The sequence below is a fragment of the Falco biarmicus genome, chromosome 20 (assembly GCF_023638135.1).
Source record: "Falco biarmicus isolate bFalBia1 chromosome 20, bFalBia1.pri, whole genome shotgun sequence".
NCBI classification, from domain to species: Eukaryota; Metazoa; Chordata; class Aves; order Falconiformes; family Falconidae; genus Falco; species Falco biarmicus.
In genome coordinates this window covers 3,345,650-3,372,163 of record NC_079307.1, presented here as the reverse complement: position 1 = coordinate 3,372,163, position 26,514 = coordinate 3,345,650, and the positions used below count along the sequence as shown (strand labels likewise).

At 43.9% G+C, this 26,514-nt stretch overlaps 1 protein-coding gene across 7 annotated transcripts in view; it reads left to right on the top strand.

The window, feature by feature from the left end:
* The window catches only part of GRAMD1B (GRAM domain containing 1B), a 141,674-nt gene that overhangs the window by 46,593 nt on the left and 68,567 nt on the right, over window positions 1–26,514 (top strand). For 6 of the 7 annotated variants that reach the window (XM_056322721.1, XM_056322715.1, XM_056322717.1 and 3 more), the window contains exon 2: window positions 3,366–3,443. In XM_056322721.1, coding sequence (XP_056178696.1) covers window positions 3,366–3,443 — 78 coding nt within the window. Of the gene's footprint in view, window positions 1–3,365; window positions 3,444–20,087; window positions 20,118–26,514 lie in introns of those variants that run through there. The other variant, XM_056322728.1, reaches the window with a different exon arrangement.

Sequence of the window (26,514 nt, the reverse complement as noted above, 5' to 3'; positions counted from 1 at the left end):
ATTTCAGAGGAGCGTTGTCTTCTTAAAAGCAGTTCAACTTAAAATGGACTAAAAATGTAAATAAAACAATAGGCTCTGCATTTCAACTGCTGTATAGATTTTAGGGTTTTTAAAGAGCTGCACTGTTGAATATTCAGAATGTTGAAGTTATTTTCGTTGTGTGAAAAGCTCATAAACTTTTGCGAAGCTTCTGTACAAAACATTTATCATGAAACATAGCTCATGTTGAGTACTGTCAAATAGATGAGTGGGTAGAAACTAATTTCTCTCTCCTGGTCTGAGTTGCATTGCTTGTAATCTTTGTGTTCACTCGTGACAAGGGGATAAGGTGGTATGTTGCAATATTTGGATTCCATTAAATTTTAAACCTTGATTTGGAGGCCTTTCTGAATAAGTTTAACTCTGGATGGATGAGCATGAAAAGGTCTAAGGTTCATCTTGTATAGCTGTCCAAAAGCAAACTTTCACATTGGATTACCAGCATTGCAGGTGCTATATTGTTGGACTGTGATATACTGGGAATTCTACCCTTGGTAAGCTTTGTTATATTTGATCTGAATTGACATGGCAAAGTTTTGTGGGAGGGTTTTTCTGTGAAGAAACACATGATAGGAATAGTCCCTGCCGTGCTTTCTCATATCAAAAGGGTGATAAATCCTTTGAATTAGGAGGGGAAGCATGGTTCCTTTTGTGCTCCTTCCAAACTAGTTCACTGGGCTATAATTAAGCTCAGAAGTACAGGAAAGATGTTTCTTTGCTTTTTGGAGTATATTATTCTTACCAAGCTGTTGATATATAGCTTGAAGCCAATATTGAATTCTGGTTCTCTGATTATCCTTTTTACAGTGAGGCACTTAAGAAAACAATGACTAAGTATGTGGGTATGGGAGGAGAAAATTATATCTGTCCCCTTGCTGAGAGGCTTTTGCAAAAAAAAAAAAAAAAAAAAAAAAAGGTAAAACTATACACTGTGGAATGGTCGAACAAGCAAAGTATGCTCTGTGGGACCGTGTGTATGTGTCCTCACAAGACGCATGCCTATGACTTCTGCACCATGCACATACTTGGACTCTGTAGCTGAAAGTCATAAATGCTGCATGAGTTTTGTGAGTTTGTACGTCCAATATCAAAGGTGAATTTAATTTCTTTTTTTTTTTTAGGATTTCATAAATACTGATTTTGTTCTTCTATAAGCTTTAGCCTGCTCTCCTTTCTATCTTAACAGTAAGGAACAGTTTTTTGCTTCACGTTCTGAACAGGCAGTAAAAAGTGGACAGTGCCAGGTGTGTGTGATGTCTCTCAAATGCTAAGTGGGTCCCCAAGACAGCTATTGTGTTTTTCAGAAATGTCACGTTCAATAAGATGGAGTCTTTGAAGATTTCAGAGAAGCAGCTGGTCAGAATCAAGGTGGCTGCTGAAAATAAGAATCATTGGCTTTTTTTCAGAGGAAACTGCAAATGTCTTTGGCAAAAACTCTGATCTCAGGGGGGAAGAGAAAGTCCTCCCCCTTCTCTCCTTTTTTTTTTTTTATTTTTTTCTAAGAAGAAAAGAGAAAAATGGTCATGTTAAAGGATTGTGATGTGCTCACCTTAAAACTTATGAACAGTCTTGCAAGAAAACAAATTAATTAATACTTTGTGGGGAGGAGGACAAGAATCTGAAGGGTTCAGATCCCTGAAAAGTGAACATGGGGGCTTGTTAGAGCCATTTACTTGTACGGATTTGCTGGAGGAATGTTGTTTAGTACCAGAGCGTGTAGTTCTCATCTGTCACTGGGGTGCTTGCTGGTTCTAGTTCCTTCCCTGCCTGCTTGGCTGTGTTTTGTCATTCCTTTGAATATGAAGACAAGATTATACATAAACTTCTAAATCTTTTCAAGTATTTTCTCTGTTAGTATTCTGTGATGGTAATCTTTTTTTTTTTTTTTTTTGTATGGGACTTAATTTATTCAAGTCAATACACTTGTTACTGCTTGAGGTATCCTTTCTGTAGTTAAGTTGTAAAGTGTAAGCAGGTGTAGGTAAGAATAGCTGTAATTTCTTTGTGTGAGCATTGAGTATGTCTAGAGAAGAAAAATGTCTGTTAATTTTTTTTAGAAATTAATTTAAAGAGGGAAAGACTGTATTGCTGACATGGAAACAGAAGTTAAGAGAATGCTTCTTGCATAGCAGAAGCGTGTGTTTTTTTTTCCAGCAGGCAGGATCCTCCTTGTAGTGGTTAAAAAGGTCCAGGCCAGGTGAAAAAAAACCACAACCAAAACAAGCATGTAGACTTCACAGAAAAATACTATTGCAGTGTTTTAGTACTGTGGTTTTCCCCCCAAAATAGATTTCACTGGCTGAGAATTACTGCTTTTTAAAATGAAAAGATGCAATTTGATCCTTTTTGATACTGCATTTGTATTTTTGTGCCTTTGGGCAATGTGGTGTTGCAGAATTATGTACAGTGCAGTAGAAACTGTGATTGCAAGCGTGCATGTGTATACCTGAGTAGTTTTATTTGAGCAGTTTAGGTCCTACCAGTAGTGAAGCACAGCACTTTTAGTGCAGCCTGTGTGCTCAGGCAGGTGTACCCAGTGTCCCAGGTGGGACTGTGCAGTTTGTGCTAAAGCTGTGTTGCCATGACTCCGTAGCCAGTGGTACCCAGACGAAGTAGATTAAAGCGAGCCCAGGGATATCTGCTCTCTGCGCTGCAGTCTGTTACCTGCAGGCAGAATCAGACCTATCTGCTGCGCGAAGGAAAGTTATTGCAAAGAAATGAAGCTATAGGAATGAGAATCAGAAATACTAATGAGTCCCTGGAGCAGGTGGAGGCTGGTAGAAGGGACCAAGACGAACTCGTTAGAATAGATGTGCAGGAGTGAAAACGTTGCACACGCACACACACACACACCGCCCCAACACCCATTTAAAGGGGGAGAGTGACATCTTGTGGGCTCAGCATGCAGCTCTCCACCAGGAGTTTGGTGTTGGCCGCTTCATCCATAGTAAGGGTTTGCTTTAACTGCTGTTTTGTTTTGCTGCCTGAAGTGGGGGGGTGTATAAACAAGCAGCAGTTAGATACTTGAATGTTAAGCTGTAAGACCTTGTTCTGGGATGGCACGATGAAACACTGTGTATAGGCAATGTGTAAGGTCACTTCTGTATTTCAGAAGGTTCTTAGGAAAATGGCATGAAGTGAGGTTGAGAGGCTTCGTACCAGTCATGCCTGTTGTAAGTCATATATGAACTTACTGTCTTCTGTTGGTCTCTCTTTGCGCCCCCAAGTACGAAGTGTTCTTCTTTCTTGGGCTTTAAACCAGAGTTTTTCATAGGGACTTCCATGAATCTGTCTAATTGCTTCTGTTTTCCCATCTCATATTGCAGCAGCCAACAGAGCAGCCAGCAAAGCAGCCACGATGATGACTCGTCCCGATTCCTGAGCCCTCATATGCGCGAGGACAGGTAAGTCTGTGGCTGAATTGGGTGACTGCTGTAAACTACTTGGTGAAATTAAATGGCCTGGGCTAGCTCAGGTCCTTGTTTATTTTCCCTGTATTTCTCAGAGTTGTGTGGCAAGAAAAGTGATTTACATTGGTCTTACACCATTCTTACAATGTCTAAAAAGATGCATTTTTCATCTATTTAAAAGTAGAGGTTGTGGAACAAATAACTCCTGAAGTAGCCTGTGCTTTCTTTCGAGACTCATTCCCCAAAACTGTAGCTGGTGTAGATAGCTTCATCAAACTTGCTGTGTATTGATGATTAGCAACTCTGATCCTTGAAAATACACAAGTGAAATTTTGTATGTGGTTCTTGTCCTCAGCAAGGATGAGCCAAGCCTTAGCTTGACCGTTGTATTTAACTTCTGATATGTTGTGATAGTCCTGAGGTATCTAGAGCCCATGTATGGCAGCTGGATGAGAACTGCCATGAAGCTCCAGAAGAAACTTACGTTTCTTGTACTTCAGGTTGATTAATGGCTGCTTCAAATTGCAGCATTGGCACAAAAGCTGTTGAAAAATGAATTCTTGCTTGTGTGCATGATTTATTATTGTTGCTTTGCTCGGAGCCATATGATTAAGAGTTTTGCTGTGTCTTGTAGTTCATCTTTTGAGCCTTAACCTGCTTCATTTTCTTCTGCTCTGTGCATGAGCTATGAGCCCTGAGCTACCTCCAGCTTTTTATCTTGGGCCTGCTCCTGCAGGCCTCTTTCCCTACTAACATCCTTGGATCCAGTGTTACACCTGGACTTTGGTTTCTGAAATACCCATTATTTTGTTACTGCATTGCACAGTGGAGTTATGTTGCATTTTACTCAGCTGATCTTGTGACTGAGGGTTAGAGTGAGCCCACAGCAGGGCCTATGCTGAGATTCCTTCGTGCTGCTGCGTGGTGGATTACAAGAAGCCTCTGAACGTGGTGTCCTGCGCTCTGCGTGCTTGTGTCTGGGCATGGTCCCTCAGAAGAGGGTTGTTTCAGGTCTGTTACTCAGTTATTCCACATAAGCTGTCTCTGAGGTCAGTGTTCTTTCTTACTAACTGTAGTAGGGCAAATGCTTAGTGAACTCAGATTCCCTGCTAGGATGTCAAAGGCTAATGGACTGAAAAGACTGAGTAGCAGCTGAGTAGGCATCTGAGGAACTGACTCACTTGAGAGAACATCCTGACCTGAAGAGCTAATTAATATCCCAACAGAGTTTGGCTCAGAATTAGCACTCCTCCGTATGTTTCACTTCAATTATCAATTTCTCTGGTACTGCGGAGCCTGGCATAATTGACTAGCGGGGAGTGGTGTTTGCAACCAGGAAACAAAGAATGTGGCAGCAAAGCAGATGGGTACTTAAGTCATACCTGGGCTGCTTCTGTGTAGTGCATGCTGTTGTACCATTTGATCTGGGATTTCACAGGTTAAACACTATTAGTTAATACTTGGATGGGGGATTTCTGGGTATAGCAAGAAAGGAATCATTTGGAAGTGTTGGCTGCTTCAGATGTAAACTAAACTGGAGCCTTCAGACTGGTGCTAAGAATACCTTCCTGTCCGGAAGGGACATGTTTTAGGTGCAGCACAATCAGATCTCAGACCTATTTATGCAGAGCCAGGGTGATGTTGAGCCTGCTGACCTTTCTTATTGGGGACCAGCAATGTTGCTGCTGCCAGGATTTAATTGCAAGTAACTTTTGTTTTCATGGAGGATACTGATCCGAGAATGATCCATATGAGGGATAGCAAATTGCCTTTGCTACTTCGGGTTTTTTTCCTCCTTTGCTAATGCAATTACATTAGGCTCCACTGGTGTATAGCCTTCCTGGTGGCATGGACTTAAGAAAATTAACCAGAAAATAACTCGTATGCTATTTGAGTTTTATGTAAGGTGTGAAGCTGGACATGAACTAGTGAGCAGGCTAACAAAACCACTGGGAGCTTGCTATTTACTATTCCTATTAACAAAGCTGAAGGTTTTTTCTGAGGCATCTTGAGTCTGCTGGACTTGTGAAAATTGAATGAGGAGGGTCTGTCTTACTGCTCTTATAGTGGTATTTTCGACCACTAACAAAAGGTCCTCCACCCACAGGTTGGGAATTTTCTGCTTCTGATACAAAGACCTACAGGCAGTTCTGATCACTTGGTCAATTGAATGTTGTACAGCAGCTCTTTAAAAAAAAAAAAAAAAAGGGAAAACCAAAACAGAACACAACCAAAAAACCCACTTAAAATGCCAAACAAAACCACAGCCACCCAGGGTTTCAGCAGTCCTGTAAGCTGTGACAAAAGCTGAGCTGAGTAGGGCAGAAGGGAAAGCAAGAAACCATGTGGCATATACTGAAAGGTGTACCTTCTGTTGGCACACTGCCTTTGTTATCACAGCAGCGTGTGCTGCACTTGGAGGATGAGAGCAGAGAGCAAATGAGGATCTGCACCAACCTCAGTACATCTGGGGAAGTGCTGAAAGAAGCTACTCTGGCCAAAAGTAAAGGGATGCTGAATTGCTAAGGTGACTCTGAGATTAAAAAAAAAATGGAGAGGAATACATAGCTAAGGATGGCTGAAATCTGGACTAGGCATAGCTGAGATCTGAACTCTACCCTGCTCTTACTGTAAAAGATGGTACTGGGGGTGCTGCTAGTGGAGTTAACTTCAGTGACAGATTTCCAAGGACCATGCTCCGACCCTCAAGTCTTTTCAGAGAAGACTGAGAATCTTGTCCTGCTGCTGGCAGATGCATTCGGTGCTCCCTAGCAATTCTTTTTCTTGAGGTGTGAGTGCTGCTGGTGGCCTGTACATTGTCAAGTACTGCCATGGGCCAGAACCCATACCCTGAGAAGGCATCCTGCGGCACAGCAGCGAAGCAGGTCTGCCATCTGTGTGTATCTTCTCTGAGGAAAAAGCTTTCCTTCCGCAAAGTCATGTAAGTTGTTGTGTGTTTAACGTGCCTGGTTTATGCTGGGAGGGAGCCTATACAGATTTTATTTTGGGGTATTTATTTTATATTTGGGGTAACTCTGTGCTTTATAGGTATTTTTAGAGCCACAGAAGGGGGAAGTTAGTGGGACAGGCTAGAAAGTGTCACAAGTCAGTTTTGTATGAACTTAGGGCTCAGCTTCTTGTTCTCCGATTGCCTGCGTGAGTTTGGTGAGTCGTTTCATGTTCCTCTTTATGAAATACAGAGAATTTCTTTTTTGCCTTACAGGGAAATAGAGGTGGGGAGTTAAGTGACAGTTGCTCAGATGCTGAAACACCACAACTCTATAAGTACCAAGACACGCAGAACTGAGTTACTGAGTGTCCAAATAATTGTGCTCGCAATAGCAGCTTGACTTAAAGTGATTCCAAAAGTAGGTACGGTTGGGGTGGAGACAGCCAGAGATTTGGGGATGATGTGTGCACGCAACAGACTCGGTAATCACTGTAACAAGACAAGGTTATGTGTGAATTGCCTTGAGCTTTCATCTAGATTAAGTCCAAGTTCATGAGCCTGCTTCTGCTTGATCCAAGGACTTGTTCTTTGTCATGACACTGATGTAGCCGTCAAATTTAGGATGCAGAGTATGTTTTAATTAAAAGTTAAGCTACTGAACTAGAGGAAAAATCAGCCCTTAGACTCGTACTCAGTCTAAGGAGGAGGCAGACTGTTGGAGAGGAGAGCATAGAAAATACAGGGGTGGAGAGTATCTGGCTATGGAGAAATGGAGGGGTGGAAAGTGAGTGGCAGTTCAGAAGAGATATATAAAAATAGTTAACTAAAAAAATTAAATGTAAATCAAAACTTATATTAGAGATCATATCAAAATAGAGGAAATGGGGAAAAACAGTTAGGTATGTTAAGGTATTTCCAAGTTTGCGATGTCCTACATCTTGGCTGCAGCTTAATTAAGCTCTTAATCTGTGCAGTACCTCATTCTACTAGATCCAGGCCTGCAGGGCTTGGTTTTCCTTTGCATAAGCTAATAAGGGTTTCTCAAATAATGGACCAAAAATCACAAAAGAGAGCTTGCAAGGAGATTAGGGAACATCTTAAGAAATAGACCAGTTTATGAAAATCTGTTGGCTGCTTGGATTCCCAGGAAGTTGTATAAAGATCGTAGAAGTCAGACTTTAGAAATGTGCCAAAACAACATCCTTGGGGTGTGTGTAAGAGGTCAGGGTAAATTCCATATTTTATTTATGTACCCAGGGCTTGCTTATGCTGCATCTTCCTAGCCTGTGTCCCTTTCCCCTTGATACAAAGAGGCTGGCGCTAACACACACACTGTGCCCCGCTCGCCTGCAAGTTAAGGCACAGCGAAGATTGCTACCTCTGCGGCTTCAGGGAGAGTGGAGGGTTTTTTTCCATTGCTTAGGGCAGCTGAAGATAGACTGGTGAGAACAGAGAGCAAAATGTGGCCATGCATGCTGGGCCTGTTCCTGGAAGGGGAGGGTAGGGGCTAACAGAGCCCAGGGACCTGTTTGTGTGTCTGCATGTGATGATTCTGCAAGGAGCAGAGTGCAGTATCTCTGTCACCTGAGCTATGCCAACCCATGCAGCGTAGTACTGGCCTCCTGCTTTATGAAGGAGAAAAGCTTTCTGGACTAAAAGGGAGTGGATACTGTTTTAAAGGTGATGGCTAAGTAGAAGCCAGCTGCTGCTTTCCAGTACGAGTGTAAGATCAGGGGAGACTAGCTCACTACTCCTTCCAGCAGTGCTAGCTGTAAGGGATGCCCGAGTTTTGAGTCCTTGGTAGGAAGGGTCCTAATAGTAGTATGTCAAATAGCTGAGTAGCTTTAGCTGAGTAGCTTTTATCAGTCATGGATGGACGCCTCATGTATCATCTTTAGGGAGGCTTCCAAAAGTGGTGCTAAAGACCTTGCTGTGGAGAAGACTTGGAGGCTGATGAGCTCTCAGAGGGTCCTAGAAAAGAACCTTGATGCTCTTGCAATAACTTAGGGTGAGTCTGGATTTGCATCTACCTTCAAACTCTGAGTCAGTTTGACTTAATATTAAATAGAAAGTTAACCCAGAATGGCACAAGTCTCATCTGTCACGTAGGAAAGATGGTTAATATTTAGATTTGGAGCTAGTATCCTTTTTCCCCTCACCTTCTGGTTGTTCCTGCTTCCCCAGGATAGGTTCTCTGCTGTAAAAGACAAGAGCAGCTTAAGATCAGGTCTCTTCCACTTGGAATGCCAGATTGGCTACTGTCAGTAGAGTTACTGTGAATGGAAATGTCATCTGCTCATATGCCAACATTGTTTTTTCTTTAGAAGATGGGCTGCTGTTAATTGCAGAGTATGCCTATGTTCTGCTGTCAGTGGAGGTAAGGCTGTTCTTTTTGTAGAAAGTCAGTATTGGATTTGATTCATCAAAATTGTGCTATGCTTGCAGTTTCCTCCATTCCTGTTCCCTTTCTATGTTAAGGAGACTGAGTTGAGAGCACTTAGATTTGAAGCAAGGGCCATAGTCCCTGTTGTTCCCCCCGCCATGACCGTGAGGGGTATGGAAGGACAGATCTCTCTCCTCTTTCTTACTGGGGCCAGAGATGAGGAGAAGACCTTGCAGGATTAACTGGCTTCCTTGTGCCTCTTCCTGTACTTGGTGGCGGTGGTTGCTCGGTGCATGGGAGCCTGAAGCTTTGAAGAGTTCAGACCAAACTTGAGAACAGGGTTATTTTACGTATCTGTAGTAATGTAGTTTAATACCATACCTCTGGGCATTAGCTGATTGCCACTCATGAGACAGTTTCATTGACATCGTGGATAGGTTTTGTTCAGACAATAAGTAAAACAGATTGTGTGAATTCCTAACATCACTAAAAAGAAGTAATTCTTAGAATTTGGCCCTTTCTTTCAAGCTGTCATGGCAAAATGATATCTGTCTATTTCCCTTCTAAAAAGTTAGCTCTGAGACAGAGCTTGTGGTGGGAGAACCCCCGTACAGATCAGTAATATAACTTCACAAGAAAAGGCATGACTTTAACACTGGATGGTAAGAGCAGGACAAACCAAGATGTGGATCTTGCTTCTCCATTGCCTGATCAGTTCTGTCTCTGCTGGGCTAGTGTTAGTTAAGACTAGATAAACCCCAATGTGCCTTTCAGATCACTGAATGCAGAGGAGGTCTGACAGACCTCACATGGCTGCGTCACTAGCTCGTGATGCTCGAGAACATGAGGAGGAGGTGAGGAGGCGTTTTAATGTCCCTCTTTCTCCTTATCTGAGACACTGGGCAGACTCCTTACCCTTCCTTCCTGTTCCCAAGAGCAGAAGTTTGTTGTGTAACTCCACTTCACTTGCAGACCTTAAGTAATGGTCACCCCATCAGCTCTGTATCCTCCGGGAGCACTGTGATTCTCAGAATAATACAGCAGCACAGCTATCTTGAAGCATGTGGAGAAGCGGCAGAGGAGGGGGTAGGAGGCTGGGATGCATTATAATTAACCATCCCCTTTCATAGGTCTCCAGTTCTGTATGTAAGCCTCCTTGGCCCTTGCTAGCAGGCTTTTTTGTGCAGTATGCTGTCAGCTGCTGAGCAGTTTGCTTGGTGTCACCTTGCAACAAAACGTTCACTGTGCCTCGGAGCCTTCCCGGAGTTGCTAACAGCAGGTCTGAGGGAGTGAGGCTACCAACTGGATGCTGAAGAGCATGCTGTTACCTATAGTTTGGCGTGAGCTAATCAAAGATATATCCCTGTGTTCCTTGGACAGGGTCTCCTGGTGTAACTAACCTGCTTAGAAGTACCCAGGTTTGGCTAACTCATATCCCCCAAGGAGCGCTGCAGTCACGCAGTGGCTGTGGTGCAGAATGTATCACACTTCCAACTTTGTTTGCCTGCTCGCATGTTCTACCCAAGGCTTTTTTCAAGTAGTCATTGCTGTGAGATGCCAACTGGCTGTTGAGAGCGAGCCTGGTTGTTCAGAAGACTAATTTAGATTTGTTCTGCTTACACCTCCTTCCGCTTCGTACCAAATGTGGAGAAGGAGGAGGGCATTCTGAGAGGGAACGTATTGGCATTAAGCCTGTTTTAGGGCCTCTTGAGATTGTCTGAAAGCTGTCCAGTTGTTGACCCAAATAACGGGGAAGATCAATAAAGACAGACAACGCCATTGTGGTCTTCTGTTGCAGCACTAAAACTTCAATCCTGCGATGAAATTAGCCGTTGGAGAGTCTGAGAACTTAACTGATCTCAGCCTCTCACAGCCAGAGCTAGGAGGTTTCAAAGATGCAGAGAAGTGAGGGTTTTTCTAGGGAGCCTGATGCTTATTTCTGTTAGTGTGTAGCCAGGTTTATGCAGTGATGCAGGGAGTGACTGCTGTAGAACCTGTATTGCGGACTTGTACTTAAAAGCTCTAGGCCAGTGTTTCCCAAGGTGTAGAACGTATCCCTTTTGATGAGGATGCCAACATAAGCTGGGGTGTGGCCTGAGAAACAGCTAGGGACTGTAACTGTCCTTCCTATTTTATTGCATGTGCTCCAAACTTGAAGGATCTAGGAATTTTAACTGTACCCAGTGATCTCTTCTTGACAGCACTTGTAGAAACAAACTGATGCTAGAAATCAGTGCAACGTTTCCTCAAAAAGGGCACTGTGTAGGCAATACCTCTTTGTCTTCCTGTCAGAGAAATCTACCTTTCTTCATGCTTGGGAACATTTTAACTGAGGTATCATCAGAAACCAAGATGTACCTATGAGTCACATCGTGAATGCACCTGGTGCTCCCACTGCGAAGAAAAGCTCTAAAAGTACATTGTTCCTTGTTTCCATCTTATGTGGTATGACTGATTAATACAGTGCACTAATCCATAGGTGGTGTTAAAATAAAACACGATTGGATGGCGTACAGCTCTTCAGGTTCCTTTCTAACCCCTTTTCCTTGGGGGGGGTGTGGGGTGTGTGTGTGTTTAGGGAGACAGCTGGGCAAACATCAAATGTATATCTCAAATATTCTGGAGTTCTGTGTTATTTTCAGTCTTCAGCCAGGTCTCTTCTGTGCCCCCTGCCCAGGCAAAATACCTGCAAATCTACTTTGTCATGTTACCGAAATCTGTTTGTAATATTTGTATACAGCAGTGCCTGGGATTCCTGGTCATAGTCTGGGACCCGGTGTGCTATTTATGTGGAAGCCAAAGAAGATCTTAGATGCAACTGTATATTTAAGCCAACAGTCAGTTGATAGAGAAGACATACAGTACGGGAGAATGCAGATAACAGAACTTGTCCTTTAGCTGCTTCGTGGAGCTTTGGAGCCAAAAAACCAGTTTGAAGAAGACATTTCGCTCTCCAGAATATGTAGAGGAATGAAGGCAGTGGGCTGATGAGCATTGATAACATGCAGCTGTGGCCTTGCCTCAGAGGCAGCGGGCTGATTGACATGGACGATGTGCAGGTGTAGCTTGTTCCTGCTAAATGGTTAAATAGCCCTGAGGATGGGGGTGTGTGTGTGTGTGTGTGGGGTGTTTGATGGAGGAGGAGCAGTGTGGTCTGACCTCTGGAGGAAGGAGATGCAGCACAGACAGTAGAATCTGACCAACAGTAAAGCCTTGTTGCAGCCTGCTAGTTTGCTTGTGCTGCAACAAGAATACTGCCTGGGAGGTGGAAGCGAGGCCTGTGTATCTATTTAATAATCAACAATAAAAGGCTAAAATGTGATGCCAGACATCCAAGCTGAGGAGGGGACCAGGCGGTGTCTCAGCTGGTGCTACTGTTGACTATTCAAGTTGGCGGACTGAGTCGCTGGTCATGGTGTCTGTAAGGAGTACCTGGTGTCTCTTGCCACCCTTAGTGCTGGGGTTTAATTTCAAGCAGCAGAGTGAGAAAGATGTCTCGAGGCAGTAGCCACATAAGTTGCTACAGCTCTAATCTTAAATTGCTACAGCTCTAATCTGCCTTGATTGTTAATAAGAGCTCAAAACTTTCAAGCTCTACCTAACAATCCTGGAGATGAGATGGAGTAAGATCTAATTTATAGTGACTTATTTGATAATGCAGCAGGCATAGAAAAGGTAAGTGCTCAAGTGACTAGGTGGGGAGAAGTATTGCAGGGATAAGTAAGTTAAAACCCGCTTGTTGAGTCGATAAACTGACAGACAGGACTGGCATATGTTGAAGGGCAGAAACTGAAGGCTTATATTTTATAGGTTGTTTTTTTTTTAGTTCTCCCACCTCAATTTTCTGAGAGTCTGGGACCATACTATATCTAAATCGGAGCTGGCATCGCTGTTCACAGCCCTGGCTTCCTAGCTGATTGCTTAGGGAAGCTGAATGCACAGAGGGAGACTGATCGTTCTGCCTAAGCTTCAGACTGCAGCTGGAGGAGAAAGTGCTGCTGACCCGTGCTGCTGCCTCAGCTTCCCCTGAGACTGTGGCAGGTTATATGAGTGGTGGAAGGGGAGCTGGGAATAGCTTTTTTTTCAGCTTGGAATGCATGTGCTGCTGCCCTCACAGAGACCTTTACAGGCCCTTGTTTACAGTGCAGTCATCAGCTGTTTCTGAAACCCAGCTGCTCAGTGCGGGATATTTCTTCTTGCTTTTCTGCAGGGACAGAAAAATTTCCCCAAAATCTTAAGGGCACTTGTCTGAATTGGGAATTCAAATTATTTTGGATTTGCTTGCTGAAACATCCTCCTACTCTTATAAAAGATAACTACTATCTGTTGTACAGGGTGCTCTCAATGTGAGTCGCTGAACAAATCAGCTTTTCCTGAACTTTAGAGTCAGCGCATAAACACTGTATCGTGGTCTCTTCCATACTTTTAGTGTTATTTCTTTGGCGTATGCAAGTATTTGTAATGGTTACCTTGGAAAATACGTGCATCTTTACAGTTTTTAGTTGTCTGTCTACATGGGGTAAGACCAAGCATTCAAAATGAGTTGCAATACAAAATTAAGAGGTAGAAACAACACTGGGTGGGGAGGGGGGAATTATGTGGTGATGGTAAGTACGTACTTAATTCTTGTTGCATTCTATGACCATAAGAAATAAGACTCTTCGGAAATGCGGAGCACAAAGTGTAGGTACTTAATGTATGAGGTAGTTAAATGTTACAAAGACATTTTGGTTTTTACAAAAAACAAAATTTTTACAAAAAAGTTTAAAAAACAATTTTACAAAAAAACCTACATTTGTAACACAAAAAGTTACAAAGACCATGCTGTAACTTTATATTTTACCAGCCTCTTTTTACATACCTTCTGTCCACCCTGAGGTTCTAACTCCACTGAGCAAAGCATTGGACACAGTAAGAGAAGCTCATCTGTGTGTCTCTGGGAGGAAGTGTTAATTGGTGCTGGTTTGTTGGTGGGAGAAGGCTGGGGGTGGGGGCAGCACCTTAATCATCAAGCAGAAAGCGTACAGGGTCCTGCGGTGACCTGATAGCTCAGACTGGGCTGTTCAGGCTGCTCCATTTACCGGTGGATCAGAGTCCTAGCGGAAAAGGCAAAGAGCAGAAAAAGTACTTGCAAAGGGTCAGCTGAGCTTGGAACATTCTTTTGTGGACTTTACCTCTGCAAGCCACGCTCTGGCTTTCTTCTGAGCTAGACACTCATGCTTCTCATGAAGAAGAAAACTGGTAGTGATGTTGATGCTCAAACCAGTTTTTCTCCCCCTGTTTCCAGAGACTTGGGAAAAGCTAACACGCTTCCACCTGGTACTGGGCAGCCTAGTGCAAGAAAAATGGCAGTTGGTTAATTCTGGCCTTGAATTTCATTCCGGTAATTATTAACCTCAAATTCTTTTTGTTTTTAATAGATAACTCTTATTTCTCTTGGGTTTTTGCATCTTATTCCATAGTAGCAGCACATCAGGCAGAAACTTAAAAGGCAGCTGTGCCTTTAAAACTGAATTGCCTGTGGTGGAAGAAATCTGAGAGCAGAGGAAGGAGACCAGTGCCTCTTGCGCAGATCAAGCTCTTTGGAGATCTCTCCATAGCGCTCTGCCTTCTCATCAGCCTAGTCACTGCTCCCTACCTCGGGGGCCAAACTGCAGTGACTACAACAATAGCAATAAAAGCCATCCTAGAACTGTCTCAATGGTGGCATTACATCTTTCCACTGTGGATTCTGAGGTCACCGCTCTGTGCTGCTTTTTCCCCAAAACTACTGTGCGTGTGTGACCAAGCTGGGATTCCCTCCTCTTTCAGTTCAACAGTGTTTGCTCCCTTGCTGCTGAAGTGACGCTTCCTCAGATTGCTGGGGAGCACATTGGCACTTGGACAGGCTTCCCCATTTCTGCAGATGACTGTAACCGTGTGAGTGCTCACTGACCTCTGCGTTTCTTCTTTTCCTTCTCCTCTTTCCTTGTTCTTCCCATCAGTTTCTTTCTTGGTCTTTGCAGAGTATTTGTTGTGCATTTCACTGATGGCAGCATGTGTCTCCCCACCCGCACCATGCATCCTGACAAGGTCAGGCATTGCAATGGTACTAGATAAGGTCTGTCCCTGAGCCCCTCTGCTTTTTTTTTTCTGTTCTCTTGCAAGTTCGATCTAAGACTTCAGCCTTATCTGCTGCTTGTTTTCCCTTCCTGCATAAGTACCCTGGCACAAACCTTTGGTTGTAGTATGCTCTGTTGTGTCTTCTCTCTCCCAACCCCCTTCTTGTTTAAATGGCAGACTATATGTAATACAGGCCTGCTTGAGGCATAAGGGTCTAACTAAGTTTCCAGCGCTGTAAGATTTCATTACTTCTCTACTCTGGAGAAGAATCTTTGCTTCAGGCTCAGACATGTAAGTGCTCAGACTTCTTTTTGCGAGCTTGAGCAGGCTGTTGCTTTGTGCAGCGCCTGCCATGTATCAGACCCCTCAGGAATCTTTATTCTGGGTTCCCCAATGAAGTGTAACTCTGGTATGTGACAGTGTGGGAGAAACAGGCATTCTCTGTGTATTGTATTCCTATATGCAGGCTGCCATCCTTTGCTCTACCCTGTTGGTGATGCCACTGCTACTGGAAGACCCCTTGAACATGCAAGAGGTAGTGAGTGACTCAGACTGTGGGAGGCTTTCACTGCTGATGCGAAATGCTTCTCTGCGAACTGGAAGCTTGTGTTTAAGAAGTGGGTCTTGAGCCTCTGCTTTAGCTGCTTTCTTCTGTCTCAGGTTTCAGAAATGAAGGATCCAGGGCCTTTCTCTTCCTCTCATGAATTTGCAGTCATTCCTCTAAGGTTTTTATTCTTTAAGCCAAAATATTGTGCTGTATGTTCTTGCTACAAGGTTTTGGCCTGTTTATCTAAAACATGCGAGACTAGGTTTTTGCTTGGGATAGGATGTTGCATTATACACCCCATGGGTCCAGATGTGTACACGGGCTTTGTTTCTCTGGTGTGCTACCTACATGTGTGTAGATTATCCTGAGGCAGTGCCAGCCCAAAGAATGAAAGCTATTGGACTCCATATAAAGAATCAGCTTGATACACTTAAAAGGCTCCTAATTTACAAAGGATCCTAAGTGTCTTGGCTGTTAGGCACTTTGAAGTACTCTGATTTTGAGAGACCAGATGTTCAGCATTATCCCGAGTGAAAATCTTGTTCTGTTAAGGTGTTGGGCTATGGTGTGATGTGACTTATTTCATGCCATCAGTTATTTTAGAATATCTTGACCTAAATGAAAAGGGAGATGATCGGGCCATAATATTTCAGCTCAAGGTAATAAAGTCTTGCTGCCTTTTTGCTGGTGGCTGCCAGCTATTTACGAAGGAAGGTAAAAATTAGAAGATGGCTTTTCATTTCCTGATGATTTCAAACCAAGGAGGAATTTGTCTATGAAGCATGCCATGAGTCATGAAGTTTTCTGTTAGCTTGCCCCTTTTCAGAGTGAATGATGAGTCTCTCTTTTTTTTTTTTTTTTTTTTTTTTTTTCTTTGGGGGGGGGAGTGAGATGATTGCACCATCTCTAGCAAATGGAAGGTTAAAAGTTCAAACATGCAAGACAATGAGAGCAAAAAGAGCCAAAAGACTGTGAAAGCAGCAGCCTTCTTCTGTTGTAATACTTTTCAAGAAAGAAGCAGTAACAATCTGAATCATCCCAGTTTCTCCACCTTCCTGACACTGACCCTCTTTCTCCTTACACAATAGTATTCTTGCTCCCCAGAGCCTCTAATAGGGCATTATTTTTCTTCACCTTTTGACGGAGAGGAGCTTCTCTCCTTTCTCTTCTTCCAGGCTGCTTGGAGATACTGCTTCTCTGCTGTGATGCTGGTCTATTTTGTTCTCCCAAGACCCCAAGTTCTAACTTGCATGCTGTGACAAGCACTGCATTCACATAGCTTAGAAAGAAATGGGTTACTACAAGCACTTCGTTCTGTACAGTGTGACTACAGCTCCCATGATGCCAAGATTCTGAAATGCATTTTTTTTTTCTGGAAATGAAGTCTCATGTGACTTCCCAGCTGCTGCAGCAAAGAGGGAGTCCCTCCTGAGTGGTTTGGTTTCTTTTTTTGGTGTGTGTGTTTTTGGTTTTGGTTTTTTGGTTTTTTTTTTTTTTTCCTGGGGAAATGGAGGTGTGCCCTAGCTTGCAGGTGGTGTGATTTCATATGATTTTCTCTGACAGGAGAGGCTGTAGAGCTCCAGAACATTGCTGACTTCAGAAAGGATTCAGGAGTTTGTCCATCTGGCACACCTTCCTGGCCATCTGTACATGAAGGTCCATAACAGTTGAACTATCTCTTCCTTACTTGCTGGCATTATTTGTAGCAGTTCTTTCTCTCTCCCCATGAAGTTCCCCGAGTTGCTTCCAGTTTTCACTCCCACTAGTTCAGTTACTAATAAGTTTTGCTTTGCACGTATGTTTCACAGAGGCACAGGGATTGGTTTTTTTGCTTGTGGGTTTTTTGTTTTGTTTTTTTTTTTACTGCTTGCCCGACGCCTGTAGGCTTTTTGTCCTTGTCATATGGGAGAATCAAACAGCTGAAGTGGTGCCTCGCAGGTAGCATGTTGCGTTTTGTGCCTGCAGGTCACGTACCTTTTCTAGTTAACTAATCTGTCTGAGCCTTCTGAGCACCCTGTTCCCACTGCATGGGTACTTGAGTAAGTAAATTTTTCAGTTATCATGAATCTTTCAGAGGTGAGTCTGCTCTGGTTAGTGTGAAGCTAGAACTGTAATGTTGTAGTAAAGCCACAACAATGTATCTAGACGGAGGACACCCCAACGGCTGTGAGTTGTGACAGTGTGTGACTATTTGAAGGGGCAGTGACATTTTTGGGTAGTGCTTTTAACAAGCAATGCTTTCTAGTTTGTAAGGTATCTTTTTGGAGGCAATGACAAGCTCAAACCCTGACCTAATGTGACTATTGCTGTAGCTATTTATAGAATTTCAAACTCCAAGCCAGACCTCAAGTATGTCACAGTGGGTTGTTCCCTTCGGAAAAGTGGACTTCCTCAGGAGATGTTTCCTGTTTGCTCCTAAGTTCATGAGCTATTGCACCCTGCTGGAACTACAGATAGCCTCTGCTGTGAAGAGACTGCAACATGGAAATTCAGCTTTTTCTGAATTGCAAAGTCAGGCTTTACTGGTTTTTCAGCTTAAGAATTGCTGAAAATCTGTCATGAAGCTGTTGGGGCTTCCACCACCACCACCACCCCCTGCTATGAATACTTGTAGGAAAATGCTACACAAGTAGGCTGTGTTAAGGGAATTTGGTGGCTTCATAAAAGAGGAGTTGGCAGGTAGATTGTCCACAGTGTGTACATTTGCTCTTTATCCATCTCTGTCTGCACTGAATATCTTACAGTTTCTTTCTGGACTACCGAAATCAACGTTATAGTGTAGGAGGTATTTGGAAATCCATCTAGTGTGCAACAAGGATGACAACCCTCATCCTAGTAAGTGTAACTAACTCAGGGGGTATGATAGTCTTCTTGTGTGGCATAGGATCAGGTATGTGGAAGCTCTGTTATATCCACAGCAGTGCTTGGGATGGAGACTGAAAAAGGTGTGCTTATAAGATGGGTTTTATGTCCCTGATGAGCATGAGGCTGGTATATTTGAATATACTAAATAAAAAGTTAAGTGTGTCAGCCTTGATTTGTGTAAGCAGGTGGCTGCATGAATGCATCACAACAGAAACACATACCTGAAACATACATCTCCTGTATGCCAGGACGGGACTGGGTGGGAGTGTTCTCTGTGATGGTCCTTTTTAGAGGTGGGTTGAGTGCCAAGTACTGTTGTTTGTCTCTGGATCGCTGGGCCCCCTTTACTGTTTACACTGCACATCTGCACAACAGTGACATCTGTGTTATGTATTCCAGTGCACATTGATGGCAGGACTGCAAAACAGTCAGTATATTAAAACCCACAGGGTCTGCTCTGTGTGTGGGGGGGGTGTATACCTGTGCACAAGGTGTAGTGGTTTGGTTTTGCAGAGACTACGTAGCTGCCTTTCAATGTATGTGAACTGTTCAGTGTATTGTAAATGATTTGCCAGCGCCCCTGGTCTTTGTGTACTATGCTGTGGTGCCTGCTGTGTGCCTGAGCGCAGCCTGCTGCACTGTTGTATGAATAAGCACTTTCAAGCAGTGATGTTTCCAGCCCTCAGAGGCTCTTAATTTGACTGAGCTCTGCGGTGTTTTTCCTCCCTCCCTCCCTCCCTCCCAGCCAGGATTGCTCCAGTCAGCCTGGTTTGCCGGTGCCAGGGCGCTCTGAGGAGTTGCGTACAGCGGTTCCTGGGCTGGCTAATAGGCTCCAGACTGATTTAGTGTAGTAAAGTAGGCCAGGAGGAGCCTGCAGGACGGGGAGGGAGAAGCTGGGTGATGAATGGGGCGGCATGAAGTCACCGTGCGCCGCCAATCAGGGCTGGCCCCAGCCAGGAGGCCGCCGCTACCGATGGCTTTTGATGCTGGGACAGATTTTGCCTTAGATGATGATTTGGTATTTTCAGTCTGAGCTGAGAGGCAGCACCAAAGAGTTCCTAGTTTAGGCCCAATCATTTCTGAGGGTTACTCTGAGGTGAGTGTGCTCAGTAGGGTGCAGATGACTAGCCTCCACCTTGCATTTTTCTCTGCACGTGTAAATCTTTTTAAACGGTCTGTCTCTGGTATGCTTAATTTGCACCATTGCTTCCCTACCCATGTGGCTGACCCCTTTCACTTTCCTTTTAGAAGCTGCCTCTTCTTCCCCTACTTCCATCCTCCTCTTGTCTGATCATCCCTCCTGTACCTGTGCACTGCCCAGAACCCACCTGATTTCTTTCTTTTCCCTGATTCCTGACGTACCTGTCTGGGGGGTTGGTTGTGTCACTCTCCCTTTCCATAAAGCAAGAGGGAGAAAGAGCAGCATGTCCAGAAGATGGGTTGCTTGCTTGCTCCTACAGACTTCAGCAGGAAGCTGGGCAGAGGGTCCTCTCTGTTACTCAGCATCTTACTAGACTTTTGGGTGGTGGCAGGGGGGAGAAGTGTGTAGGGGGTGGCAATGACTTGGGTCCTGTGCCAGATTCCAGCTGGGACAACCTGCTTGAGATGCTTTATCTGCCTGTCTCTGGGGTCAGGAGGGAAAGCTCGGGACTAGCTCCGAAGTGATGACTTTATTGTTCTCAGCCTCCTGTCAAGTTGTTTCTCTTCTTCTTCATCCTCTTTTGACTTTCCCTTTCTCTTTCCTCCCTTCTCCTTCAACACTCTTGTTTACTAATAGGCCAAGCAGAAAACATGGAGACGTCTGATATGGCGACAGCAAAGGTAGGATGGAAATGCTGCCGGCCTCACTGTGCGTAAGTGGTTTCGCTTGGCAACTTCTTATTTTGTCTGTCAACCTTTTTACTTTCTCCTGATGCTGGGAGTGGTACTAGTACTGGGGTTGATGGTGGGATTTAGGTTGCGGGAGGAACTTATGTCATGGCCACAGTCTCTGTGTTGCTTTTTTGGGAAGGTTTGGGAAAACCTTGGGCTGTTGATGCTCTAGGGAAGGTCGGGGGTGGGTGGGCGAGGGAAGGGGGACTGCATTGCTCTCGGTGGCGGTTTGGAGGTGCGGGGGGGGGGGGGGGGGGGGGAGGAGCCGGGGTGCTGGCAGGAGCCGGCTTTGGTGCTGTATGACTGACGGTAGAGGGTGCTTTAGGGGCAGGCTTCCCGCTCCTGGGCAATGTTGTGCGAGGAGAAATGCCTTTTGGCAGCTTCGTTCCTTTTTTTTTTTTTTTTTTTGGAAAGGATCTCGGGGGAGTGCCGAGTGAGAAAATAATTCAAGCTTAGAGATGCATCCGCCCTTTTCTGCGAGGTTTCTCTGTTGCCTGTGCTGCTGCTTGCTTTTACCGGGTTGTAGGCTCTGCTTTCCTGGGGGCTGGCGGGCTGGAAATCTGTGGGAATGGAACTGTAGATGGATCCAGATAGACTCGTGCGGTAGCAATGGCTTCAGCATGGTTTGGTGGGACCTGGGAGGGACCTGGGAGGCCCGAGACTCCCTCACCATTGCATGGTTGTATCTCCTGGCAGGGACCGCTGATCACGTCTTCATAGCAAACTGTTTGTGTTCTAGCACGAGCCTGCCACCAGTGTGACTTCCCTTGGCATCAGAACCCTCGTAAAGTGCAGGCAATGTGTCTGCAAAGTGTATCTTGTGCTTTTACCTCAGCAGGGTCTGAAATTAAGCATGGTTGAAAAGAGCCATGGCTTGCAAAGAGTGGGAAATAGCATTAGTAGTTATAAAACTCCAGCTTTTGAGCTTGCACTGAACTGGATGCTCTAGCATGGCAATATGGCACGCTGTGTTCCAGGAGGTAACTGTTCTACCTGGGGGTAGGAGTCTGTGATTTAAAAAAAACCCAGCCCCTGTGGTGCTAACAGATTATTCTTACATATCTGCTAGAATTCAAGTGGAGTGTGAGTTTTTCCTTCTCACAGTTGTTTCTGCTAAACACTGTATACTTTCCAGTTCCACTTCCCAGAAGCCTGGGTGAATGGTGGTGAACAGCTGCCCTGTTTTGCCCTGGAACTGGGTTGCATGTCAGTGCAGGTTTTGAGAATGTAGTGTCGGTCAATAAATTGTATGAATTACTTCTGGCTAAATGTTGCTCTATAAAGAGGAAATCATCCTCACTACCGGGTTTGCTCAAGTTTCAACTGCTTGTCACTGCAAACCCGCTTAACAGCTGTAGCGCTTGAAAAAAAAAAAAATCACCACTGGGAATGCTGAAGGGCCACTGGCATTGGAGTCAACTGTAAATGACACTATTTCAGTTATAGCTGTTGTGGCATTTTGGTGGACTCTAGCTTTTCTGTGTTGAAAAACACATTTTCAAAAACAAAACCAACAAAATCACCTTAACTCTTTTTGTCTGTACCTGTTTTTTGTAGTTTCTTGGTTTTAATTGCAGGAAAACATGATCTACAGTGTTGAAGCAGCATTTTAGTGTGAATGTATGGGAAACCTAATTATCTTTTCAGGAAAGTATCTTGAGTGAAAAATTTAGTCTAGTTTGAACGTTCTAAAATGGATATATCTTCAAAATTAGTTACGATGTAAATATTACTGTAACATATACAGGTTTATTTGGCCTTACACCATGGCAAGTGCTGATGTTTAGTCCCCTGTTCTTTGCTGAAACCCAAATGTTCTTCCATGGTCTGTTTTTCTTTTCTGACTTTGGGTTAGTTACCCCTGCTATGGTTGCTTTGGTGCCTCCAAGGGATGCTATTCATTTTACTTCTGTTAGGGTTAGCCTGAGCTAGCAGCAAACTTCTGAGAAGGTTTAACAGATTTATTTTCTCAGCCTGAGATGATGCCAAAAGTGGCCATGGGATGTAATACCAGGATGTTACTTCCATGGCTGCTCTCCCTCCATTGTGTTGCACTGTTGCTTCCTTTTCTGCTGGGGCACCTTTCAGGGTATCTCAAGAAGTGGCATTTCCTGATGTGCCAAAGAATGGCCCTGTATTTAGCACACTGAAAATAGAGTGCAGCTTTTACTATTTTGCAGTCTGTGGTGTTGATCTCGGGGTAATCAGTCATCCTCATGCTGAAGCTTTTCAGAACTGTTGATGGAATTGGAGACCGGGTTGTCCCCTGTATGCTCTGGGGCACTTTGATTTGGGATCGTGACATGGTGCCGTGTCACCTCACAACTTTGCTTACATGGTTCTCCACTGAAAGCAGGAACCCTGTTTTGTCCCTGCTTCTTGCTCAGTGCCAAGGAGAAAAGAAATAATACATTGGGACAATGTGAAGCTAGACTGCTTCCTGGGAAAGCATGAATCACTTTCCAGGTAATCATCTAGTGGAAATGAGGAACATAAATCAGTGAGCTGATTTTCATTCCCCTGACATTGAAAAGTTCTTGTTCTCTGTACTGCAAGTACGCACGTGGAAAGCCCTCAGACCTTTCAGGGTGAGGGTAGGGGTAGATATTGAAGCACCCGATTTACTTGTTCCATCTTGAAGGAAATGTGTTTCACTTATGAGCTGTAATGGGAATGATGACTGAAGCCAGAAAAGATGCCTATTTACAGTACTGCAGAACTCTTTCTTAGAGACTATTTCCTTGGCTTTTATTAGATAGCAGTTGCTCAGGCTGGTATTGCTTGGTGAAGTATGTGTAAGGGGAAAAGGACAGCAGGATGCAAAATAGCTGGTATGTGAATAGAATAGTGCTAAATATTAAACACTGTTACATGACTTAATTTCTGTAGTTGCCTCTCTGCTTCCAGCTTCACCCAGACCCTGACAAGGGAGGTGGCTGCGTATCAACTACCTGTTTCTTGCCATCTGACCAGAATGCAAGAGAAAACCAAGACCTAATGCATTAGTCTGTCACTTGGTACAGATGTTCTTGCCTGTGCAGAGGGCGTATAAAGCACTGTTGTCATCTGGACAGTACCATTTAGAATTTCTTTCCTCCAAGTTGGAGGTCAGAAAAGAAAAAGTAACTCTGGTTTTGTGTATTGCAGCCCTAACTTTTTTTTTTAAAATCCATGTGGCCTTGGCAGTTTGTCATTTTAGGTCAGGAAAACATCCGGCCTCTTTTTCTAACTCCTTTTTTCTGCCGCTCACGATATCCAAGTCTTTCTTCAGTTTGAGAAAGTTCTGCATGGTTTTGACTTTGTTGCTGTTTTTAGTGTGTGTGCTGTATGACTTCCTCATCCTGGCTGGCAGTGGAAGCAACCAGAAGCTACAAGGGAGGCTGTATTCATGGTATTCTTGCTCTGGACTAGAAGTATTCAAAAAGTTACTGGCAGCAGGCCAGGATCCAAATTATCTTGTTTAATCCTTTTGAAGTTTATGAGAATTTTGCCAGGGGGGAGTGACGGGATGAGGTGGGGCAACAGACACAATGTAAACTTGTCTTACTATTATTAATTGTTTATACTTAGCAAATAATGAACCTAATTTTTTTGCAATTAAAAAAGGAGGTCTCTTTCCCAAACAATCAAAATGGCATCGCAATAGGCAAATTCTTTGACTTACAGGTTATATGGCTAGAAGGGAAAATTAGGAACACCTGATCTAACATCCTTGTATGAAGGGTGGTTTTTGGTGCAAACATACCTATGGCTCTAAATAGGTCAGATACAAGCTACTACAAAGAAGAGATTGGTATAGGAAGAAATAATAAGAAAAATATTGGGTTGAGGGTGGGGAGAAGGTGATCTGATGACTGTGAGATGGAAGGGAGCTGAGAACAGAACACAACGCTGAGAGATTGTGAAGGCAGTCAACAAAAGTTATGAAATAGCTGATGGAGGAGGGATTTAAAATAAAGAAGGGAAAGAGAGAAGGCAGTAGGAGCAGGTGTAGGGAGAAGTGTGTTGTTTAGGGAGAGGCCAAAGATGCAGTTTTGATATGGGCACAGAGGTGGCAATAAACAGAGCCACGAGAGTCACACCTGCAGCATCCTGTATGGCGAGAGGTATGTGGGTGGGGGAGGAAGGGCTGGCGTTGACTGGGAGGTGGGTTACAGAAGCTGTAGGCACCCTGAACTTGGTTGATGATCCTGGTGCTCTAGTTCAGCATTTGTACTCTGGAGATTACTGCCTCTCTCAGCAGAAGCAAAGGGCACCTCTGTATGTTTCATTGCTGCTGTTTAATTCAGAGATTTTGGTTAGGCAAGGGAGGGGAGGCCATGGTAGGTGAGACATAAAGGAGACAGTATTATTGTGGTGTTTTCAGGATTTTGTGATTGTTGATGTTGGCCAAAAAGACACCTGCTCTCAGAAATCTTTTACTGTTTTCAATGACTATGCTTGTTTTCATGTTCCATGAAAACAAACTAAAAGGGAAACTGATACTTACCTTTTTATTACTATTTTTGCTATTTTTTACTATTCATATGGAAAAATAAAGGAATTTTTACCAAAATAACAGTGGCTTGGGAAAGGTCTTTTTCATGCAAAACATGATAATCAAGGATCATTTGTCACCTATGTTGGACATTTATACAATCCAAAACAACATATTGTTGATGATTATTACAACCATGTACAGAAAGTTTTCTTATGACAGATAGTTCCACAGGTGAGTGAAAAACCGTGGATTATAGGGCTTACCCATTTTCAAAACAGGTCTGTAGCAGAGCCATAAATGGGCTTGTGTCTCTAGCCATAGTTATGAGTGTGCTTTTTTCTTTTTTCCCATTTTTCTGTTTTGTGGGATGGCTGCTTGGGATGGAGTAGGTAGATAAATTAGCGTAATTCAGGTTGTGTGTGACTTCTAGGTATTCTTAGCACTGTGGAGGTGGACAGGGTGGCTGTGCATAGCCTATTCCTCTTGATATCTACATATGCTCTTTTGTTATTAAAATTTAAATACCTTTTTTATTTCCCCCCCCGGAGTGGTCATGTGCAAAGGATGGAGAAAAAGGGAAGGGCTTGCCTGTGCAGTATTAGCTGACACAGATGGACCAGTCAAGTCAGTGTCGAATTGAGACTGTAAATAGCAGTGGCGGTGGGTCACCTGCTTGGGGTTCACTGAAGATGGTGTGTGACCCACAGTCCCTTCACCAAGGCTCCTGCTGCAAGGGTTTCAGAGAGCAGATCCAGCTGAACTGTGGCAGAGGTGGCTGCACCTGGCAGCCAAATGCTTAAACAGACAAACAGACACTTTCTTCTTCTAAGTGTCCTATCTCCATTGATAATTTCCTAACCCTCATGTTACTTAAAAAAAAAAGTACATGACTGCTTATCTCTTAATACCTTTCTTGCCTGAGCTTTGATTTCTAAACATGTGACTCTGCAGCATTAGTCTGTCCCAGATTTGCCAAGCTTGCAGGTCTCCTGACCCATTTTGCAGCATTGTGATTTGCTTCCCTTTTTGACAACCTGCAGGCCACAGATAAAAAGCATCTCATGGAGGAAAGCTGAGTCCAAGCCAGGCATCTGGTACAGGTTGGGCTTAATGAGGGCTGAATCTGGGATTACGTGGGGCCAGATTTGAGTGCGAATGTTTCCCATACTGATTGTCATGTCAAAATGAGTGTGCCCAGCTTTATGGCTAATACTTTTTGTCTAGAAAGAAACAAAAAGGTGTGTTGCAAAGTTTATGTTGGAAATGATTCATGTTCCATGATGTGCCTAGCATGGGGCTCCTGCAGGGTACGGTCCATCACTTTCCTTCACAAACGGAGTGGAAGACAGTTCTACACAGGATGCCGACTCACACTAGTCACTTCCTTCTGCGGCACCCGCTCCAAGCATGATGGTATTTAATAACGAAGCAAAGACTGCCACATGTCACAAGTGTTTGGGAAGCTATTTGGAGGGAGTTGTCACTGAGCCAGAGTTCTCCCTTTGTGACTTCACTCCCCAGAAAGATGTTTCAGGGTTACTTGCGCAGTTTCTGAAACTTCAGCCCTGCTGCCATGATCCTATTTCCTTTCACTTGTCCTGGAATTACCAAAGCCCTACAAAAGTCATTTTCTGCTGAATTTAGAACTGGATCTTTGCTTCTGTCCATCTGTTCAGGGTTTGGGAGAATTAGCAAAAAGATCTGGTGCCTTTATTAAGCAAAATAGGAAAGTGGAGAAGCATGTGTCTGTTACTTCCCAAAGAGGATGTGGGCATCACAGTCTCAATGTTTCTTCAGGCGATGAGGACAAATGTCACAAAAACTTTGTAAACCAGAGCAGAGACTCTGAAGTAGCGTCCCCAGCAC